An 18,851-nucleotide genomic window follows, 5' to 3' on the forward strand; every position below is an offset into this window, starting at 1 on the left:
ACTAATCGTTGGCATTCTTATTTTCATATGTAAGAATTTTTCAATGGGATATGCTTCATCGCAGGTGATATTGATGAAGGAAAAAGAGACAAGAGAAGCGCTTAGCTAAACCATTCGGGCTTGAAATTGGTTTTGCATCTACGGAAGTCATGGTAAAGTTAAGTTAAATCTTTCACTTGCTCACCATGTTCGTTTGGTTTGTATTACTTTTCTAACATAACAAAAATGACTATTGTCAAGTTTTAGCTATCCCGTTAAGTCGATCTCAATCAATATCTCTAGATACATCACTGAGATTAGCATTATCATAATAGGTTCATCTCTGGAAGTGAGAGATCTCTCTCTTAGTATCAGAAAATGAAGACCTGAAATGTATTTTCTTCATGCGTGCTCTTATTTGCGTTCTTCGAACACACTAACAAAGATACTCGGTCCATTTGTTTCAGGCATAGCTTTTGGTAAATAAAATTTTCAGTTCAAATTCTTGTTTTGACATCCGTGTAAATATTTACATATTAATGATGGCAATATCATGTTGATGGAAAAGAAAACAAATATGTGCTATGGTGTATCTTTCTTGCACTGCTTGGCCCTTGGATGTAAAAGGACATATAAATAATTCCATAACATTGGTAGGGTTGAACACTTGTTTAAAACATTATGACAATGAAAATAACACGCACGTATATGTTGCTCCTCGTCTTTTCTTCTAAGTTGATGGATAGTAGTGCCAAACGAAAACACCACCACTGCATCTTCGTCGTGGCTGCCAAATGTTAGAGAATGCTATAGTTTGTTCCATGGCACTTCTTCTTCGTTATCAGTTCACCATCTCTACGCTGGCGGGAGCCATGGAGGTAAATGGAAAGTAAATGACTTGCGAAGGGTGTATAAGGAGATGCGAATGGAAAAGAGATGAGTGGAGTGTGTGTTTGGAGATGTCAACGAAAAGGAACTAGAGGGTGTATGGTCAAGAAGAGGAATGGAGCCAACCCTATGTTTGTCACAAGACATGGTGAACATTTGGTTGATGCCCATCCCCCAAAAGAAAAGAAATATATTTGCTTGGTGCATTCGAATATATTTTATCTCAGGCTGGAACAGTGTTGTTTGGGTGCACGTTGATCATAATGGAGATGGAATTGGAATGTAATCACCACAAAGTTGGATTCTTGCCTTGTGTATCTTTTTTGGTACTCCCACCGTCTCAAATTGCTCGTTGCATAAATGGATAGAAATGGGTATATCTAGAATTAAAAATGCGTCTAGATACATCCATTGCTACAACAAGTAATTTCGGACGGAGGGAGTATATTTTATACATATCCCGCAGCAACGCAGGGGCATTCACCTAGTCACTTAACAAATGTCACTTGGTCCCAAGCCGTTCTCGAGCGGCATCGTTGGCATTGCTGGCATGATGATCTTCCAGAACCAATGCTTGCTCCAGAGCATCACCATCTCCTCGATGGGCACGCCCTTGGTCTCCGGCAGGAAGACATAGACGAAGGCGGTCATGACGGCTATCCAACCAGCAAAGAAGATGAAGATGGCGAACTTGAAGGCGCAGAGCAGCGACAGGAACAGCTGCGCAATGACGAAGGTGAAGAAAAGGTTGACGGCCACCGTGATGCTCTGCCCCGCCGACCGCGTCTCCAGCGGAAAGATCTCGCTCGGCACCGTCCACCCAAGCGGACCCCACGACCACCCGAACGCGAGCATGAAGAGGCAGATGACGAACACCACCACGATCGAGCAGCTCCGGGACAGCTGCTTGTCCGCACCGAACTTTACCCCGAGGATCGCCGCCACGATCACCTGGCAAACGATCATCTGGATGCCGCCGCTGATGAGGAGCTTCCTCCTCCCCAGGCGATCGACGGTGGCGATGGAAATAATGGTGGAGAACAAGAGCACCGCACCGGTGAGCATGGAGGAGTAGAGGGACCAGCTGGCGCCGAAGCCCATGCTCCGGAACAGCACCGGCGCGTAGAACAAGATGGAGTTGATTCCCGTCAGGATCTGGAACGCCGGCATGCACACGGCCATCACCAGCTGCGGCCGGTTACGTCGCTCAAGGATGTTCCGGAACGGGTGCGTGATGGTGTTGGCGAGTTCACTCGCCTCCGCCATGTCTGTGAACTCAGCGTCGACGTCCGCGGTGCCGCGGATCAGCTCCAGCACGCGCCGGCCCTCCTCAACGCGCCCGCGCTCGATGAGGCTGTTGGGCGTCTCCGGGAGGAGGATCCCGCCGATCGTCATCAGCAGTGCTGGCGCCGCGACGAGGCCCAGCGAGAGGCGCCACCCCCACGGTTTGATTTTCTGCGTGCCGTAGTTGATCATGTTGGCCGAGAAGATGCCAAGCGTCGTCGCGAGCTGGAACATCATGTTGAGCCCGCCGCGCAAGTGCGCCGGCGCCATCTCCGACAAGTAGAGCGGCACAGCCTAATTGATCATGACACATATATAACAAGAATTTTGTAAGCTGCAATTTACAAACACATGGAGTACATACATGCAATAGCTAACTCTGCGTATGCGTGAGCTTAATTAGTTACACACCTGATTGCCGAAACCGATGCCGACGCCAAGCATGACGCGGCCAAGGATGAGAGTTGTGAGGTTCACGGCTGCGGCGTTGAGGGCCGCGCCGATGAGGAAGCTGATGCCGCCGCAAATAATGCTGGCGCGGCGGCCGTAGTTCCTTGTCACCGGCGCCGCCGCAAGTGTGGAGACTTGCCCGGCAAGGTAGAGGATGGAGGTGAAGGCGGAGAGAGCCTGGTTGTCGTACTTGCAGTAGTTGTTTAGGCTGGCCGAGTTTTTCCGCCGGAACACCACCGGGAAGAACCTCTCGAGGAACGGGTCCATGGTGTTCACTCCTGCAGCCAGCAATTGATTGATGCAACTTAGATTCTACTACTACAAACAAAAGGAGAGGGAGGAGCATCGCAAAATCTAAAAAGAAGCGGCCATTAAAGCACAAATCTTCTAACTAGAATAATAATGGAGCGGCCCCCTTCAGGTGCTTTCCTCAATCGAATCAACCGTGCATGCAACCATTGAGGAAGTCGGAAATACCGTAGAAGTATATAGCTTCTCACTGTGGTGTAGATGCATGCACCATGCGAGGCGAGTTCGTGCAGTGCTTACCGGAGATGCCGATGTCGTAGCCGAAGATGGAACCCCCGATGGCGGCGACGATGCACGCCATGGCGACGGCGAACGTCATGTGCCCCTTGTACTCCGCCGCCCTCTCCTTCTTCACCCCCAAGGGAGCCATGCTGCCAGCCATCTCCTGATCTCCGGGAATTCAAGTCAAGCGAGTCTTAATTAGGGAACAAGCACAGCTCTCTACCAAACACACGGCGCGCGCTACCTTTTATAGCGGAGCGACAGCAGTGGCATGGGCAAGTGAGTGACATCAGATGCTAGCGACGCCGACCAGGCCTCGTGTCCACCAAGCTACAGCCGATAAGCAAGCGCACGATGTGACGCCGCTAGTCTGCCTCACGTCGTCGACCTATATTCTTTACCTTTGCTGTTTGCCCTGACTGTCTGTTGTTGGCACAAGCCCAACCTCGAAGCGCACGTACGAGGTAACTGCGGCCGATTGCTTTCCGGCCGATCCAGCATAAACACGATAGTACGTACGCAATAACGAGACAGTTAGGGAGGTCTCGATTGATTCTCAGGTAGAAAACTAGTACATGCACGTACTCACCGCCTAGATTGATCGTACAATTAATTCAACGAGACACCACGCACACGTCACAACACACGAGTTTGATGTGTTCTACTCCCCCCGTTCCATATGCCACCATTGTATGGGCTCCCAAGCATCGCTGCTTTCTTCGCCTGGAACATCTGGAACGAGCGAAACCGAAGAATCTGTCAAAACCTTTCTTCAACTGTTGATATGGTGGCTTGCTTAGTCAGGCCTGACTTAACATACCTGGACTTGGCTTTTTCGAGGCCTCTAGCTATGTAATTCTGTTCTTTTTCTCTTTTTGTCTGCCCTAGGGCTTCAGACTTTTCTCTTGTAAATTCCTAATCTATAATGAAAAGGCAGAGCACCTGCCATTAGCCCTAAAAAAAAAGAGCAATGCATGGAGCACCTCCTTTAGGTCCGGCCGTCCGTGTGTGGCTCCTCGTAGTGCAGTTCTTCTTGCACGAAGGATTACGACACCAGTGTCCGAGCTTCCTGCTGTTGCGCCTGATTTGCCAGTCAGAATCGTTGTACCTGCAGTCATGTCCATAGAAACAATTTCATGTTGCTCGTCGGCCTTCTTCACATCACTGCATACATCATCTCATGTCACGTCTTGTGGATCCAATATGTCGCAACCTGGGATGACAGCAGTCGTAGAACTCTTCGCTTGCGCTTGTAAGCTTGACGAAGTGGCCTCCTGCCCCTCGTAAATCGATGTGATCACGTCGACTTATTCTGGCGCCTTGGTCGCATACTTGGTGTCTCCACACTTGACGAACTAACAGGGGTCACTTCCGCTTCTACCAATACCATCTCCTCATCTGTGACAGACTCCTGCTGCATCACGTGAGTAATAGTGTCATGGATACTTGCGCATACTACCTCCAGTTGGATATTTTACAACTCGGCAAGCATAGGCCTCTTCACGCTCATGAGAGAACTGTTAGAGATATATTTGTGTTACATGTATCTGGTAGTCTAGAATTTATAATCCGTCTCCTACCTTATCTTCAAAAAAGACTTCTTGCCTTTCAAGTCTTGTACTCAATATATACTCGCCTCCGAAGCTCCATAATACATCCATTGATTACACCAATCCTCTATATCCCTTCTAACAAGAACTTCCACTCTCCTCATAAACTCTCACCCCACTATTGTTCGATGTCACCGTCATACCATGGTCTTCAAACTGTCGAAGACTGAAGACTGATGATGTTAGCACGAAGACTTGGTTCAAAACATTGCTTAGACCACACACGTTGTTCTTCGTTTTTGCACTGGAGACGAACGGATCCTCTCCCCTTTATCTCAATGATTTATCCTTTATTCAGTAAGACATGGACGTGGATGCTCTTGTCCAACTCATCTAACAACATGTGTTGGCCTATCATGTGATTGCTTGCACCGAGGAACTAAATTTTCGAATCGAGAGGCACTGCCGCATCGATGTAAAAATCTGGATCTACATTGTCCTTCATCAAGATCATAATGTATGACTCCATCATGCGCTTGTAGAGGATACGAGGATGTTCTTGATACATGGTCATGACCGCCTCCCAGAGCTCCTTCGCCGGCAAATTCTTTTCGATGATCTGATACAAGACGTCATTGGGTAGGACGGAATACATCGCCATCAACGCCCGATGATCCTTGCGATACTTCGCATTTCCACCCACATACTCCATACCGCCAAGATTGACTGGATCCCACATATCCTGAGCTTTGAGCGAAACACTCATCTTCACTGCCCATATGTCGTAGTTGCCTCAATCAAACGATGGATACGCCGCAATCATCGTTCTCCATCGTCGTCAGTAATTTTGCGGCTTTGGAATCTTCTTCCATCTCGACGGTTGACTTCCTGTTAATAGAAAATTAACTTGGCTTTTAACCACTTGTTGGCACAGGCCGAATCTCGACGCTGCAATCCGCCGCGTACTTTTCGGCAAGACGCACATACGAGGGAACTGCGGCCGATTGCAGCGTAAACATGCTAGTACGCAACAAGCATGCAGTTAGGGAGGTGGACGGGTTGTCACATACCAAACTATAACATGCATGCATGTATCGCCGGCTAGATTGATTATACAACTCAACGAGACGCCACACACGCGAATACACACCAGACTGATGGCAACAGGTGCATGTCGCACTTGTGTTCTTTTTCCTTTGATATGACGATTACAACGCAGGGGTTACATGTATATTTATATGCCTACACTAGCTAGTCATACTCGTATATAACTTGGTGATTGTTCCATATCCAAACTGGACAGGACTCTTTCCTCGTGGTTAATTCCGACATCTGTCGTTCCTTCAACAGACCTTAAGAATGAAAAGATTCTTCGATAAATGGCGTCAATGGATTCAAAATTTTGTTACTGGAGGTAGTGTGGCTGTCAAAGTCCATGATGACATAGGCCATTACTTTTAGACGAAAAAAGATCTACAACAGGGCGACTGCATGTCTCTAATATCTACTATTAAAGGAGGATCGAACGTCGTGATGGTTCGACCTCCTTCGATCCCCTCCTCCCTTCGAACGAAAAGCATCGCGCGAGGGCCACACGCCCGCAACAGCCCAAAAATCGCCAGCTCAGCCCACGTACGAGATACACATCGACCCTTTCCTCCCCTCATACGATAGCACGCACTAAAAAAATCTGCCGAAAACCTCACGCACCACACCGACGCAAAAACAGGGCAGAACCCACGTCCTCCACCTTCTACCGACCCAATCTCCATCTCCAGAACCAGACCTCTCTCCCGATCCCGAACTACCTGTTGGCACCCCTCCCTGGCTCCCTCCCGTGAGTCCGCGACCACCCAACGGCGGCCCATCTCTCCCGCAGCAACCACCGCACCGGCCACCCACCCATCTCCTCCTCCTCTCACTCACGCCGGCAAAGGGGGGGGGGGGGGGCAGCCGCCGCCATCCCAGAACGTTCTGTATGAGCAGGCACAGCACCGCCGCCTCCCTAGGTCGCGACGTGTAGCGGTTCGGCTACCCCGACACAGCCGCCGGCTGGCCCAGCGAGGAGGACGCTTTGAATCTGGGACCTGCAGTATTGGATAGAGGAAAGTTACATCTACAGTTGGTCCGCGAGCATGGCGAGGTATGTGCATCTCATCCTCTTCTCTGCACACTCACGCTTTTCACATTTGAGTGCCTGATTGCATGTTAGCCTCTTGTGACAGCCGACAGCGACGATGAAATAATGCATTGGCCCATTGCCTGATGAAGAAGATGAGAGAAGTGAAGATTATGTACGATGAAATATTACAGATCAGGTACATGTAACCCTGTTCATTTTGATGGTATTTTAGTTCTTGTGATTTGGCGATTTTAACTCATACTAGACCAATGATGACAATTTCTTTTTGTTCATATAGAACATGGGAAACACTTCCCTTAAATATAGTTTATCCATATATCGCCTTACTTTTCAATAGTTATAAGATATGTCACATTGGTTGTTTCCTTCGTTTTGAGCAAACGTTAGTTTGAAATGATTAATCTAGACACTGGTTTGTTGGGGAACGTTGCAGAAAACAAAAATTTTCCTATGGTTTCACCAAGATCCATCTATGAGTTCATCTAGCAACGAGTGATCGGATTGCATCTACATACTTTTGTAGATCACGCGCGGAAGCGTTCAAAGAACGGGGATGAGGAAGTCGTACTCGACGTGATCCAAATCACCAGAGATCCTAGCGCCGAACGGACGGCACCTCCGCGTTCAACACACGTACGGTCAGCGTGACGTCTCCTCCTTCTTGATCCAGCAAGGGGAAAGGAGAGGTTGATGAAGATCCAGCAGCACGACGGCGTGGTGGTGGATGCAGGGGTCACCGCAGCAGGGCTTCGCCGTTCTACTGCGAGAGGGAGAGGTGTAGCAGGGAAGAGGGAGGCGCCAAGACTCAAGGGTGCGGCTGCCCCTCCCTCCCCCCCTTTATATAGGCCCCCCTAGGGGTGCGCCGGCCCTAGGAGATGGGATCTCCTAGGAGGGCGGCGGCCAAGGGGTGGAGTGCCCCCCAAGCCAGGTGGGGCGCCCCCCCACCCTAGGGTTCCCAACCCTAGGCGCATGGGGTGGGCCAAGGGGGGCGCACCAACCCACTATGGGCTGGTTCCCCTCCCCACTTTAGCCCATGGGGCCCTCCGGGATGGGTGGCCCCACCCGGTGGACCCCCGGGACCCTTCCGGTGGTCCCGGTACAATACCGATGACCCCCGAAACTCTCCCGATGGCCGAAACTGCACTTCCTATATATAATTCTTTACCTCCGGACCATTCCGGAACTCCTCGTGACGTCCGGGATCTCATCCGGGACTCCGAACAACTTTCGGATTACTGCATACTCATATCCATACAACCCTAGCGTCACCGAACCTTAAGTGTGTAGACCCTACGGGTTCGGGAGACATGTAGACATGACCGAGACGGCTCTCCGGTCAATAACCAACAGCGGGATCTGGATACCCATGTTGGCTCCCACATGCTCCTCGATGATCTCATCGGATGAACCACGATGTCGAGGATTCAAGCAACCCCGTATGCAATTCCCATTGTCAATCGGTACGTTACTTGCCCGAGATTCGATCGTCGGTATCCCAATACCTCGTTCAATCTCGTTACCGGCAAGTCACTTTACTCGTACCGTAATGCATGATCCTGTGACCAGACACTTGGTCACTTTGGGCTCATTGTGATGATGCATTACCGAGTGGGCCCAGAGATACCTCTCTGTCATACGGAGTGACAAATCCCAGTCTTGATCCGTGTCAACCCAACAGACGCTTTCGGAGATACCCGTAGTATACCTTTATAGTCACCCAGTTACGTTGTGACGTTTGGTACACCCAAAGCACTCCTACGGTATCCGGGAGTTACACGATCTCATGGTCTAAGGAAAAGATACTTGACATTGGAAAAACTCTAGCAAACGAACTATACGATCTTGTGCTATGTTTAGGATTGGGTCTTGTCCATCACATCATTCTCCTAATGATGTGATCTCGTTATCAATGACATCCAATGTCCATAGTCAGGAAACCATGACTATCTGTTGATCAACGAGCTAGTCAACTAGAGGCTTACTAGGGACTTGTTGGTGTCTATGTATTCACACATGTATTACGATTTCCGGATAACACAATTATAGCATGAATAAAAGACAATTATCATGAACAAGGAAATATAATAATAATCCTTTTATTATTGCCTCTAGGGCATAATTCCAACATGGTTAACATGATTTAGGCTTGGATGCTACACAAGGATTTTTGTATGCGGAGGTTAGCTTCAGCAGAACAATTATATTGATGACGACGATGATGAGCTGGAGAAGGTGAGTGGTGGTGGCCACCTCCTCCCTCGTAAGCACTATCACTCATTGATGTCTATGTACATGGCGACCTTGTTGCTACATCATCGCTGGCCTCTCTACCTATAACGTTTCTTCTCATCACACTGAGTACTGTTTTCGGCTCGGATTGTGAGAATATGATTACGTCGTAATTGAACTATAGTGCCTCTGTATATGTTATTTGAAATTCCAGTTTAATCGATTCTGATTATGTCGTAATTGAACTATAGTGCCTCTGTATATGTTATTTGAAATTCCAGTTTAATCGATTCCGGTAGTTCATTGCTGCAATTTACACATTTAATCTTCATTACTGCAGTTTCTTTCTATAAACTGGTTCATATCTTATAGTCTAAAAAACTGGTTCATATCATTATCGGTACTGACTCAACGAAAAGTTTTCATGATCTGATATGGATCTCAATTCTGATTATTTGTGAAAAGTATTCTAGCTCTGATATGGATCCATGTTCTAATTTTGTGTGAAAAGTTTTCTTTCGTAACTTTTCTCTTTACTACTGAAATGGATATTTTGCTCTGTTTTGATGACCCCTAGAGATGCACAGCTCCGTTTTGATGACTCCATCACCAGGGAGCTCTTGGTTGCACTGCAATCAGGGAGGCCTTGTCAACTCGCTGATGCCACTTAACCTCTATTGTCTCTCATTGCTCAAGATGGATAGTTTTGTGCACGTTTGGCCTCAACCACTTCTTCCTGTCCTACTGCTACATTTGGACCATGACACTCAGTTCTAGCAAAACTATTGTAAAGTTGCAGGCCAGACCTGTGAAATCCGAGGCTTGTCACAGGATGGTGTTCATGGTCTATAAGCTTTTGAGATGTTGTCTTGGCTCCTCCTTTACAAACAACATTTATGATGATATGCCTCTAAGGGTTGTAGTTAAGAGTTGATGAGTGTTGTTTTCCATGCTATTCTTTGTCCCTTGTGCTGGTAGTTGAGAGGAGGGAGAAGGAGAGAGAGATGGAGGGACATAAAAGAGGAGTGTGGTAACCACATAGGAAGACACGGTTATGTTGCAGCCAGTAGAGACGTGGTTTTGTGTGCAAGTCGACGCAAACCTGCCGTTGTGATGGTTGGGGAGCCGAGGTAGCAGCAAGCAGTGCCTTTACGCTGGATCATGCATTCTGGTTGTGGGTGGCCAGAGCCCATGGACCTTTCTTCCCCTTGGGTGTGGGTGAGTCACACACAACACCGGGTGTTTACTTTCCTTTAGTGAATTGAAAGCAAAAAAAGAAAAACATGAGGAATGTTTGTTTGTCCATGTTTCGCGATCCTGATCATGTTAGTTTGTGAAGAAAAATAGAACACCATGTCACTGTAATGCTTTAAATATTTTATATCTTTTAGTTGTTTATTTTAGAACAAACCTTAATTCAGCAGGGTGTTTCAAGGTGAGACATCCTTGATGATCGCTGTTTTCTTTAGATCATTATCATCCTATTTTAAGTGAATACATCAGAGTTGTGTTTAACTATGCTTTATTTTTTCTTTATGTGACCTATATTTTGTTCTGCTTGAATTTCTATCAAGGGACGGAGTTTGGTTTCATGCATCTTGAAACAAAGCTTCCAGTCGGGCGGCGTCCCGCTTCACATTTTGCTAAGGTGCTTCCATGGTTTCTCCAATCTCTCAAGCGCAGCATAGCCTGCTTGCATGACTTTTTCCTTGCTGCTCGCGCTGCCCCTATGTACAACAACACTGTTCTGATGATCTCTCCTGCTGACCCTGATCTCCCATCTGTTGGGGAACGTTGCAGAAAAACAAAAAAAATTCCTACGGTTTCACCAAGATCCATCTATGAGTTCATCTAGCAACGAGTGATCGGATGCATCTACATAGCTTTGTAGATCGCGAGCGGAAGCGTTCAAAGAACGGGGATGAGGTAGTCGTACTCGACGTGATCCAAATCACCAGAGATCCTAGCGCCGAACGGACGGCACCTCCGCGTTCAACACACGTACGGTCAGCGTGACATCTCCTCCTTCTTGATCCAGCAAGGGGGAAGGAGAGGTTGAGGAAGATGGCTCCAGCAGCAGCACGACAGCGTGGTGGTGGTGGAGAAGCAGTACTCCGACAGGGCTTCGCCGAGCTCTATGGAGGAGGAGGAGGAGGAGTTGGAGGGGAGAGGGAGGCGCCAGGGGCAAGGGTGCGGCTGCCCTCCCTCCCCCCCTCTATATATAGGGTCCCCAAGGGGGGGCGCCGGCCCTGGAGATCCAATCTCCCAAGGGGCGGCGGCCAAGGGGGGTGGAGTGCCCCCCAAGGCAAGTAGGGCGCCCCCCACCCTAGGGTTTCCAACCCTAGGCGCAGGGGGAAGGCCCAAGGGGGGCGCACCAGCCCACTAGGGGCTGGTTCCCCTCCCACTTCAGCCCATGGGGCCCTCCGGGATAGGTGGCCCCACCCGGTGGACCCCCCCGGACCCTTCCGGTGGTCCCGGTACAATACCGGTGACCCCGAAACTTGTCCCGATGGCCGAAATAGCACTTCCTATATATAATTCTTTACCTCCGGACCATTCCGGAACTCCTCGTGACGTCCGGGATCTCATCCGGGACTCCGAACAACGTTCGGGTTACTGCATATTCATATCCCTACAACCCTAGCGTCACCGAACCTTAAGTGTGTAGACCCTACGGGTTCGGGAGACATGTAGACATGACCGAGATGGCTCTCCGGTCAATAACCAACAGCGGGATCTGGATACCCATGTTGGCTCCCACATGCTCCTCGATGATCTCATCGGATGAACCACGATGTTGAGGATTCAAGCAACCCCGTATGCAATTCCCATTGTCAATCGGTACGTTACTTGCCCGAGATTCGATCGTCGGTATCCCAATACCTCGTTCAATCTCGTTACCGGCTAGTCACTTTACTCGTACCGTAATGCATGATCCTGTGACCAGACACTTGGTCACTTTGGGCTCATTGTGATGATGCATTACCGAGTGGGCCCAGAGATACCTCTCCGTCATACGGAGTGACAAATCCCAGTCTTGATCCGTGTCAACCCAACCGACACTTTCGGAGATACCCATAGTATACCTTTATAGTCACCCGGTTACGTTGTGACGTTTGGTACACCCAATGCACTCCTACGGTATCCGAGAGTTACACGATCTCATGGTCTAAGGAAAAGATACTTGACATTGGAAAAACTCTAGCAAACGAACTATACGATCTTGTGCTATGTTTAGGATTGGGTCTTGTCCATCACATCATTCTCCTAATGATGTGATCTCATTATCAATGACATCCAATGTCCATAGTCAGGAAACCATGACTATCTGTTGATCAACGAGCTAGTCAACTAGAGGCTTACTAGGGACATGTTGGTGTCTATGTATTCACACATGTATTACGATTTTCGGATAACACAATTATAGCATGAATAAAAGACAATTATCATGAACAAGGAAATATAATAATAATCCTTTTATTATTGCCTCTAGGGCATATTTCCAACAGTCTCCCACTTGCACTAGAGTCAATAATCTAGTTACATTGTGATGAATCGAACACCCATGGAATTCTGGTGTTGATCATGTTTTGCTCTAGGGAGAGGTTTAGTCAACGGATCTGCTACATTTAGATCCGTATGTACTTTACAAATATCTATGTCTCCATCTTGAACATTTTCACGAATGGAGTTGAAGCGACGCTTGATGTGCCTAGTCTTCTTGTGAAACCTGGGCTCCTTGGCAAGTGCAATAGCTCCAGTGTTGTCATAAAAGAGTTTGATTGGCCCCGACGCATTGAGTATGACTCCTAGGTCGGTGATGAACTCCTTCACCCAAATTGCTTCATGCGCTGCCTCCGAGGCTGCCATGTACTCCTTCACATGTAGATCCCGCCACAATGCTCTGCTTGCAACTGCGCCAGCTTACTGCCCCACCATTCAAATATACACGTATCCAGTTTGTGACTTAGAGTCATCCAGATCTATGTCGAAGCTAGCGTCGACGTAACCCTTTACGACGAGCTCTTCGTCACCTCCATAAACGAGAAAAATTTCCTTAGTCCTTTTCAGGTACTTCAGGATATTCTTGACCGCTATCCAGTGTTCCTTGCCGGGATTACTTTGGTACCTACCTACCAAACTTACGGCAAGGTTTACATCAGGTCTGGTACACAGCATGGCATACATAATAGAACCTATGGTCGAGGCATAGGGGATGACACTCATCTCTTCTATATCTTCTGTCGTGGTCGGACATTGAGCTGAGCTCAATTTCACACCTTGCAACACACGCAAGAACCCCTTCTTAGACTGATCCATATTGAACTTCTTCAATATCTTATCAAGGTATGTACTTTGTGAAAGACCTATGAGGCGTCTTGATCTATCTCTATATATCTTGATGCCTAATATATATGCAACTTCTCCAAGGTCCTTCATTGAAAAACTCTTATTCAAGTAGGCCTTAATGCTGTCCAAGAGTTCTATATCATTTCCCATCAAAAGTATGTCATCTACATATAATATGAGAAATGCTACAGAGCTCCCACTCACTTTCTTGTAAACGCAGGCTTCTCCATAAGTCTGCATAAACCCAAACGCTTTGATCATCTCATCAAAGCGAATGTTCCAACTCCGAGATGCTTGCACCAGCCCATAAATCGAGCGTTGGAGCGTGCACACCTTGCCAGCATTCTTAGGATCGAAAAAACCTTCCCGCCGCATCATATACAGTTCTTCCTTAAGATAACCGTTAAGGAATGCCGTTTTGACGTCCATTTGCCATATCTCATAATCATAGTATGCGGCAATTGCTAACATGATTCGGACGGACTTCACCTTTGCTACGGGAGAGAATGTCTCATCGTAGTCAACCCCTTGAACTTGCCGATAACCCTTAGCGACAAGTCGAGCTTTATAGATGGTAACATTACCATCCGCGTCTGTCTTCTTCTTAAAGATCCATTTATTTTCTATGGCTCGCCGCTCAACGGGTAAGTTAGTCAAAGTCCATACTTCGTTTTCATACATGGATCCTATCTCGGATTTCATGGCTTCTAGCCATTTGTCGGAATCCGGGTCCGCCATCGCTTCTTCATAGTTCGAAGGTTCACCGTTGTCTAACAACATGATTTCCAAGAGAGGGTTGCCGTACCACTCTGGTGCGGAACGTGTCCTTGTGGACCTACGAAGTTCAGTAGCAACTTGATCTGAAGTTTCATGATCATCATCATTAACTGTTGGAAATATGCCCTATGGGCAATAATAAATTAGTTATTATTATATTTCCTTGTTCATGATAATCGTTTATTATCCATGCTAGAATTGTATTGATAGGAAACTCAGATACATGTGTGGATACATAGACAACACCATGTCCCTAGTAAGCCTCTAGTTGACTACCTCGTTGATCAATAGATGGTTACGGTTTCCTGACCATGGACATTGGATGTCATTGATAACGGGATCACATCATTAGGAGAATGATGTGATGGACAAAGACCCAATCCTAAGCCTAGCACAAGATCATGTAGTTCGTGTGCTAAAGCTTTTCTAATGTCAAGTATCATTTCCTTAGACCATGAGATTGTGCAACTCCCGGATACCGTAGGAGTGCTTTGGGTGTACCAAACGTCACAACGTAACTGGGTGACTATAAAGGTGCACTACGGGTATCTCCGAAAGTGTCTGTTGGGTTGGCACGAATCAAGACTGGGATTTGTCACTCCGTATAAACGGAGAGGTATCTCTGGGCCCACTCGGTAGGACATCATCATAATGTGCACAATGTGATCAAGGAGTTGATCACGGGATGATGTGTTACGGAACGAGTAAAGAGACTTGCCGGTAACAAGATTGAACAAGGTATCGGGATACCGACAATCGAATCTCGGGCAAGTGTCGTACCGATAGACAAAGGGAATTGTATACGGGATTGATTAAGTCCTTGACATCGTGGTTCATCCGATGAGATCATCGTGGAACATGTGGGAGCCAACATGGGTATCCAGATCCCATTGTTGGTTATTGACCGGAGAGTCATCTCGGTCATGTCTGCATGTCTCCCGAACCCGTAGGGTCTACACACTTAAGGTTCGGTGACGCTAGGGTTATAGAGATATTAGTATGCGGTAACCCGAAAGTTGTTCGGAGTCCCGGATGAGATCCCGGACGTCACGAGGAGTTCCGGAATGGTCCGTAGGTAAAAAATTATATATAGGAAGTGCTATTTCGGCTATCGGGACAAGTTTCGGGGTCACCGGTATTGTACCGGGACCACCAGAAGGGTCCCGGGGGTCCACCGGGTGGGGCCACCTGCCCCGGGGGCCACATGGGCTGTAGGGGGTGCGCCTTGGCCTACATGGGCCAAGGGCACCAGCCCCTAGAGGCCCATGCGCCAAAGGGACAAGAGGAGGGGAGAGTCCTAAAGGGGGAAGGCACCTCCGAGGTGCCTTGGGGAGGATGGAATCCTCCCCCCCTTGGCCGCACCCTTCCTTGGAGGAAGGGGCAAGGCTGCGCCCTCCCCCTCTCCCTTGGCCCTATATATAGTGGGGGGGAAGGGAGGGCAAATATACCTAAGCCCTGGCGCCTCCCTCTCCCTCCCATGACACATCTCCCTCCTCCCGCAGCGCTTGGCGAAGCCCTGTTGGAATCCCGCTACTTCCACCACCACGCCGTCGTGCTGCTGGATCTCCATCAACCTCTCCTCCCCCCTTGCTGGATCAAAAAGGAGGAGACGTCGCTGCTTCGTACGTGTGTTGAACGCGGAGGTGCCGTCCGTTCGGCGCTAGGATCATCGGTGATTTGGATCACGACGAGTACGACTCCATCAACCCCGTTCTCATGAACGCTTCCGCGCGCGATCTACAAGGGTATGTAGATCCACTCCTCCCTCGTTTCTAGATGACTCCATAGATTGATCTTGGTGATGCGTAGAAAATTTTGAATTTCTGCTACGTTCCCCAACAGTGGCATCATGAGCTAGGTCTATGCGTAGTTTCTATGCACGAGTAGAACACAAAGTAGTTGTGGGCGTTGATCTTGTTCAATATGCTTGCCGTTACTAGTCTTATCTTGATTCAGCGGCATCGTGGGATGAAGCGGCCCGGACCGACCTTACACGTACTCTTACGTGAGACTGGTTCCACCGACAGACATGCACTAGTTGCATAAGGTGGCTAGCGGGTGTCTGTCTCTCCCACTTTAGTCGGATGGGATTCGATGAAAAGGGTCCTTATGAAGGGTAAATAGCAATTGGCATATCACGTTGTGGTTTTGTGTAGGTAAGAAACGTTCTTGCTAGAAACCCATAGCAGCCACGTAAAACATGCAAACAACAATTAGAGGACGTCTAACTTGTTTTTGCAGAGTATGCTATGTGATGTGATATGGCCAAAAGGATGTGATGAATGATATATGTGATGTATGAGATTGATCATGTTCTTGTAATAGGAATCACGACTTGCATGTCGATGAGTATGACAACCGGCAGGAGCCATAGGAGTTGTCTTAATTTATTTATGACCTGCGTGTCAACATAAACGTCATGTAATTACTTTACTTTATTGCTAACCGTTAGCCATAGTAGTAGAAGTAATAGTTGGCGAGACAACTTCATGAAGACACGATGATGGAGATCATGATGATGGAGATCATGGTGTCATGCCGGTGACGATGATGATCATGGAGCCCCGAAGATGGAGATCAAAAGGAGCAATATGATATTGGCCATATCATGTCACTATTATTTGATTGCATGTGATGTTTATCATGTTTATACATCTTATTTGCTTAGAACGACGGTAGTAAATAAGATGATCCCTCACTAAAATTTCAAGAAGGTGTTCCCCCTAACTGTGCACCGTTGCGAAAGTTCGTCGTTTCGAAGCACCACGTGATGATCGGGTGTGATAGATTCTTACGTTCGAATACAACGGGTGTTGACGAGCCTAGCATGTACAGACATGGCATCGGAACACATGCGAAACACTTAGGTTAACTTGACGAGCCTAGCATGTACAGACATGGCCTCGGAACACAAGAGACCAAAAGGTCGAGCATGAGTCGTATAGAAGATACGATCAACATGAAGATGTTCACCGATGTTGACTAGTCCGTCTCACGTGATGATCGGACACGGCCTAGTTGACTCGGATCATGTAATCACTTAGATGACTAGAGGGATGTCTATCTGAGTGGGAGTTCATAAGATGAACTTAATTATCCTGAACATAGTCAAAAGGTCTTCGCAAATTATGTCGTAGCTCGCGCTTCTGTTCTACTGTTTAGATATGTTCCTAGAGAAAATTTAGTTGAAAGTTGATAGTAGCAATTATGCGGACTAGGTCCGTAAACTGAGGATTGTCCTCATTGCTTCATAGAAGGCTTATGTCCTTAATGCACCGCTCAGTGTGCTGAACCTCAAACGTCGTCTGTGGATGTTGCGAACATCTGACATACACATTTTGATAACTATGTGATAGTTCAGTTAAACGGTTTAGAATTGAGGCACCGAAGACGTTTTGGAACGTCGCGAAACATATGAGATGTTTCGAGGGCTGAAATTGGGATTTTAGGCTCGTGCCCACGTCAAGAGGTATAAGACCTCCGACGATTTTCTTAGCCTGCAAACTAAGGGAGAAAAGCTCAATTGTTGAGCTTGTGCTCAGATTGTCTGAGTACAACAATCATTTGAATCGAGTGGGAGTTGATCTTCCAGATGAGATAGTGATGTTTCTCCGAAGTCATTACCACCAAGCTGCTAGAGCTTCGTGATGAACTATAATATATCAGGGACATATATGATGATCCTTGAGATATTCGCGATGTTTGACACCACAAAAGTAGAGATCAAGAAGGAGCATCAATTGTTGGTGAAACCACTAGTTTCAAGAAGGGCAAGGGCAAGAAGGGATACTTCATGAAACGGCAAATCAGCTGCTGCTCTAGTGAAGAAACCCAAGGTTGAATCCAAACCCGAGACTAAGTGCTTCTGTAATAAAGGGAACAGCCACTGGAGCAGAATTACCCTAGATACTTGGTAGATGAGAAGGCTGGCAAGGTCGATGGAAGTATATTGGATATACATTGTGTTGATGTGTACTTTACTAGTACTCCTAGTAGCACCGGGGTATTAGATACCGGTTCAGTTGCTAAGTGTTAGTAACTCGAAATAAAAGCTACGGAATAAACGAAGAGTAGCTAAAGGTGAGCTGACGATATGTGTTGGAAGTGTTTCCAATGTTAATATGATCAAGCATCGCACGCTCCCTCTACCATCGAGATTGGTGTTTGCGTTGAGCATAGATATAATTGGATTATGTCTATCGCAATACGGTTATTCATTTAAGGAGAATAATGGTTACTTTGTTTATTTGAATAATACCTTCAATGGTCTTACGCCTAAAATGAATGGTTTATTGAATCTCGATCGTAGTGATACACATGTTCATGCCAAAAGATATAAGATAGTAATGATAGTACCACCTACTTGTGGCACTGCCACTTAAGTCATATCGGTATAAAACGCATGAAGAGGCTCCATGTTGATGGATCTTTGGACTCACTCATTTTTGAAAAGTTTGAGACATGCGAACCATGTCTATTGGTGTATATGCATGAAGAAATTCCATGCAAATGGACCGTTTGGACTCACTTGATTTTGAATCACTTGAGAACATGCAAATCATACCACATGGGCAAGATGACTGAAAGCCTCGTTTTCAGTAAAATGGAACTAGAAAGCAACTTGTTGGAAGTAATACATTTTGATGTGTGCAGTCCAATGAGTGCTGAGG

General features: G+C 47.3%; 1 protein-coding gene across 1 annotated transcript; it reads right to left on the reverse strand.

Annotated features, from left to right (window-relative positions):
- Positions 1–1,359: 1,359 nt before the first annotated feature.
- LOC125554458 (sugar carrier protein A-like) lies at positions 1,360–3,292 on the reverse strand. Its single transcript, XM_048718014.1, has 3 exons — positions 3,151–3,292; positions 2,563–2,879; positions 1,360–2,445 (listed from the first exon to the last, which is right to left on the reverse strand). Exons 1-3 carry the CDS (start codon positions 3,290–3,292, stop codon positions 1,360–1,362), a joined length of 1,545 nt encoding a protein of 514 aa, XP_048573971.1.
- Positions 3,293–18,851: the final 15,559 nt, after the last annotated feature.

Source organism: Triticum urartu, chromosome 4A, assembly GCF_056163025.1.
Source record: "Triticum urartu cultivar PI428250 chromosome 4A, HENAU_Tu73, whole genome shotgun sequence".
In the NCBI taxonomy this organism is placed as follows: domain Eukaryota; kingdom Viridiplantae; phylum Streptophyta; class Magnoliopsida; order Poales; family Poaceae; genus Triticum; species Triticum urartu.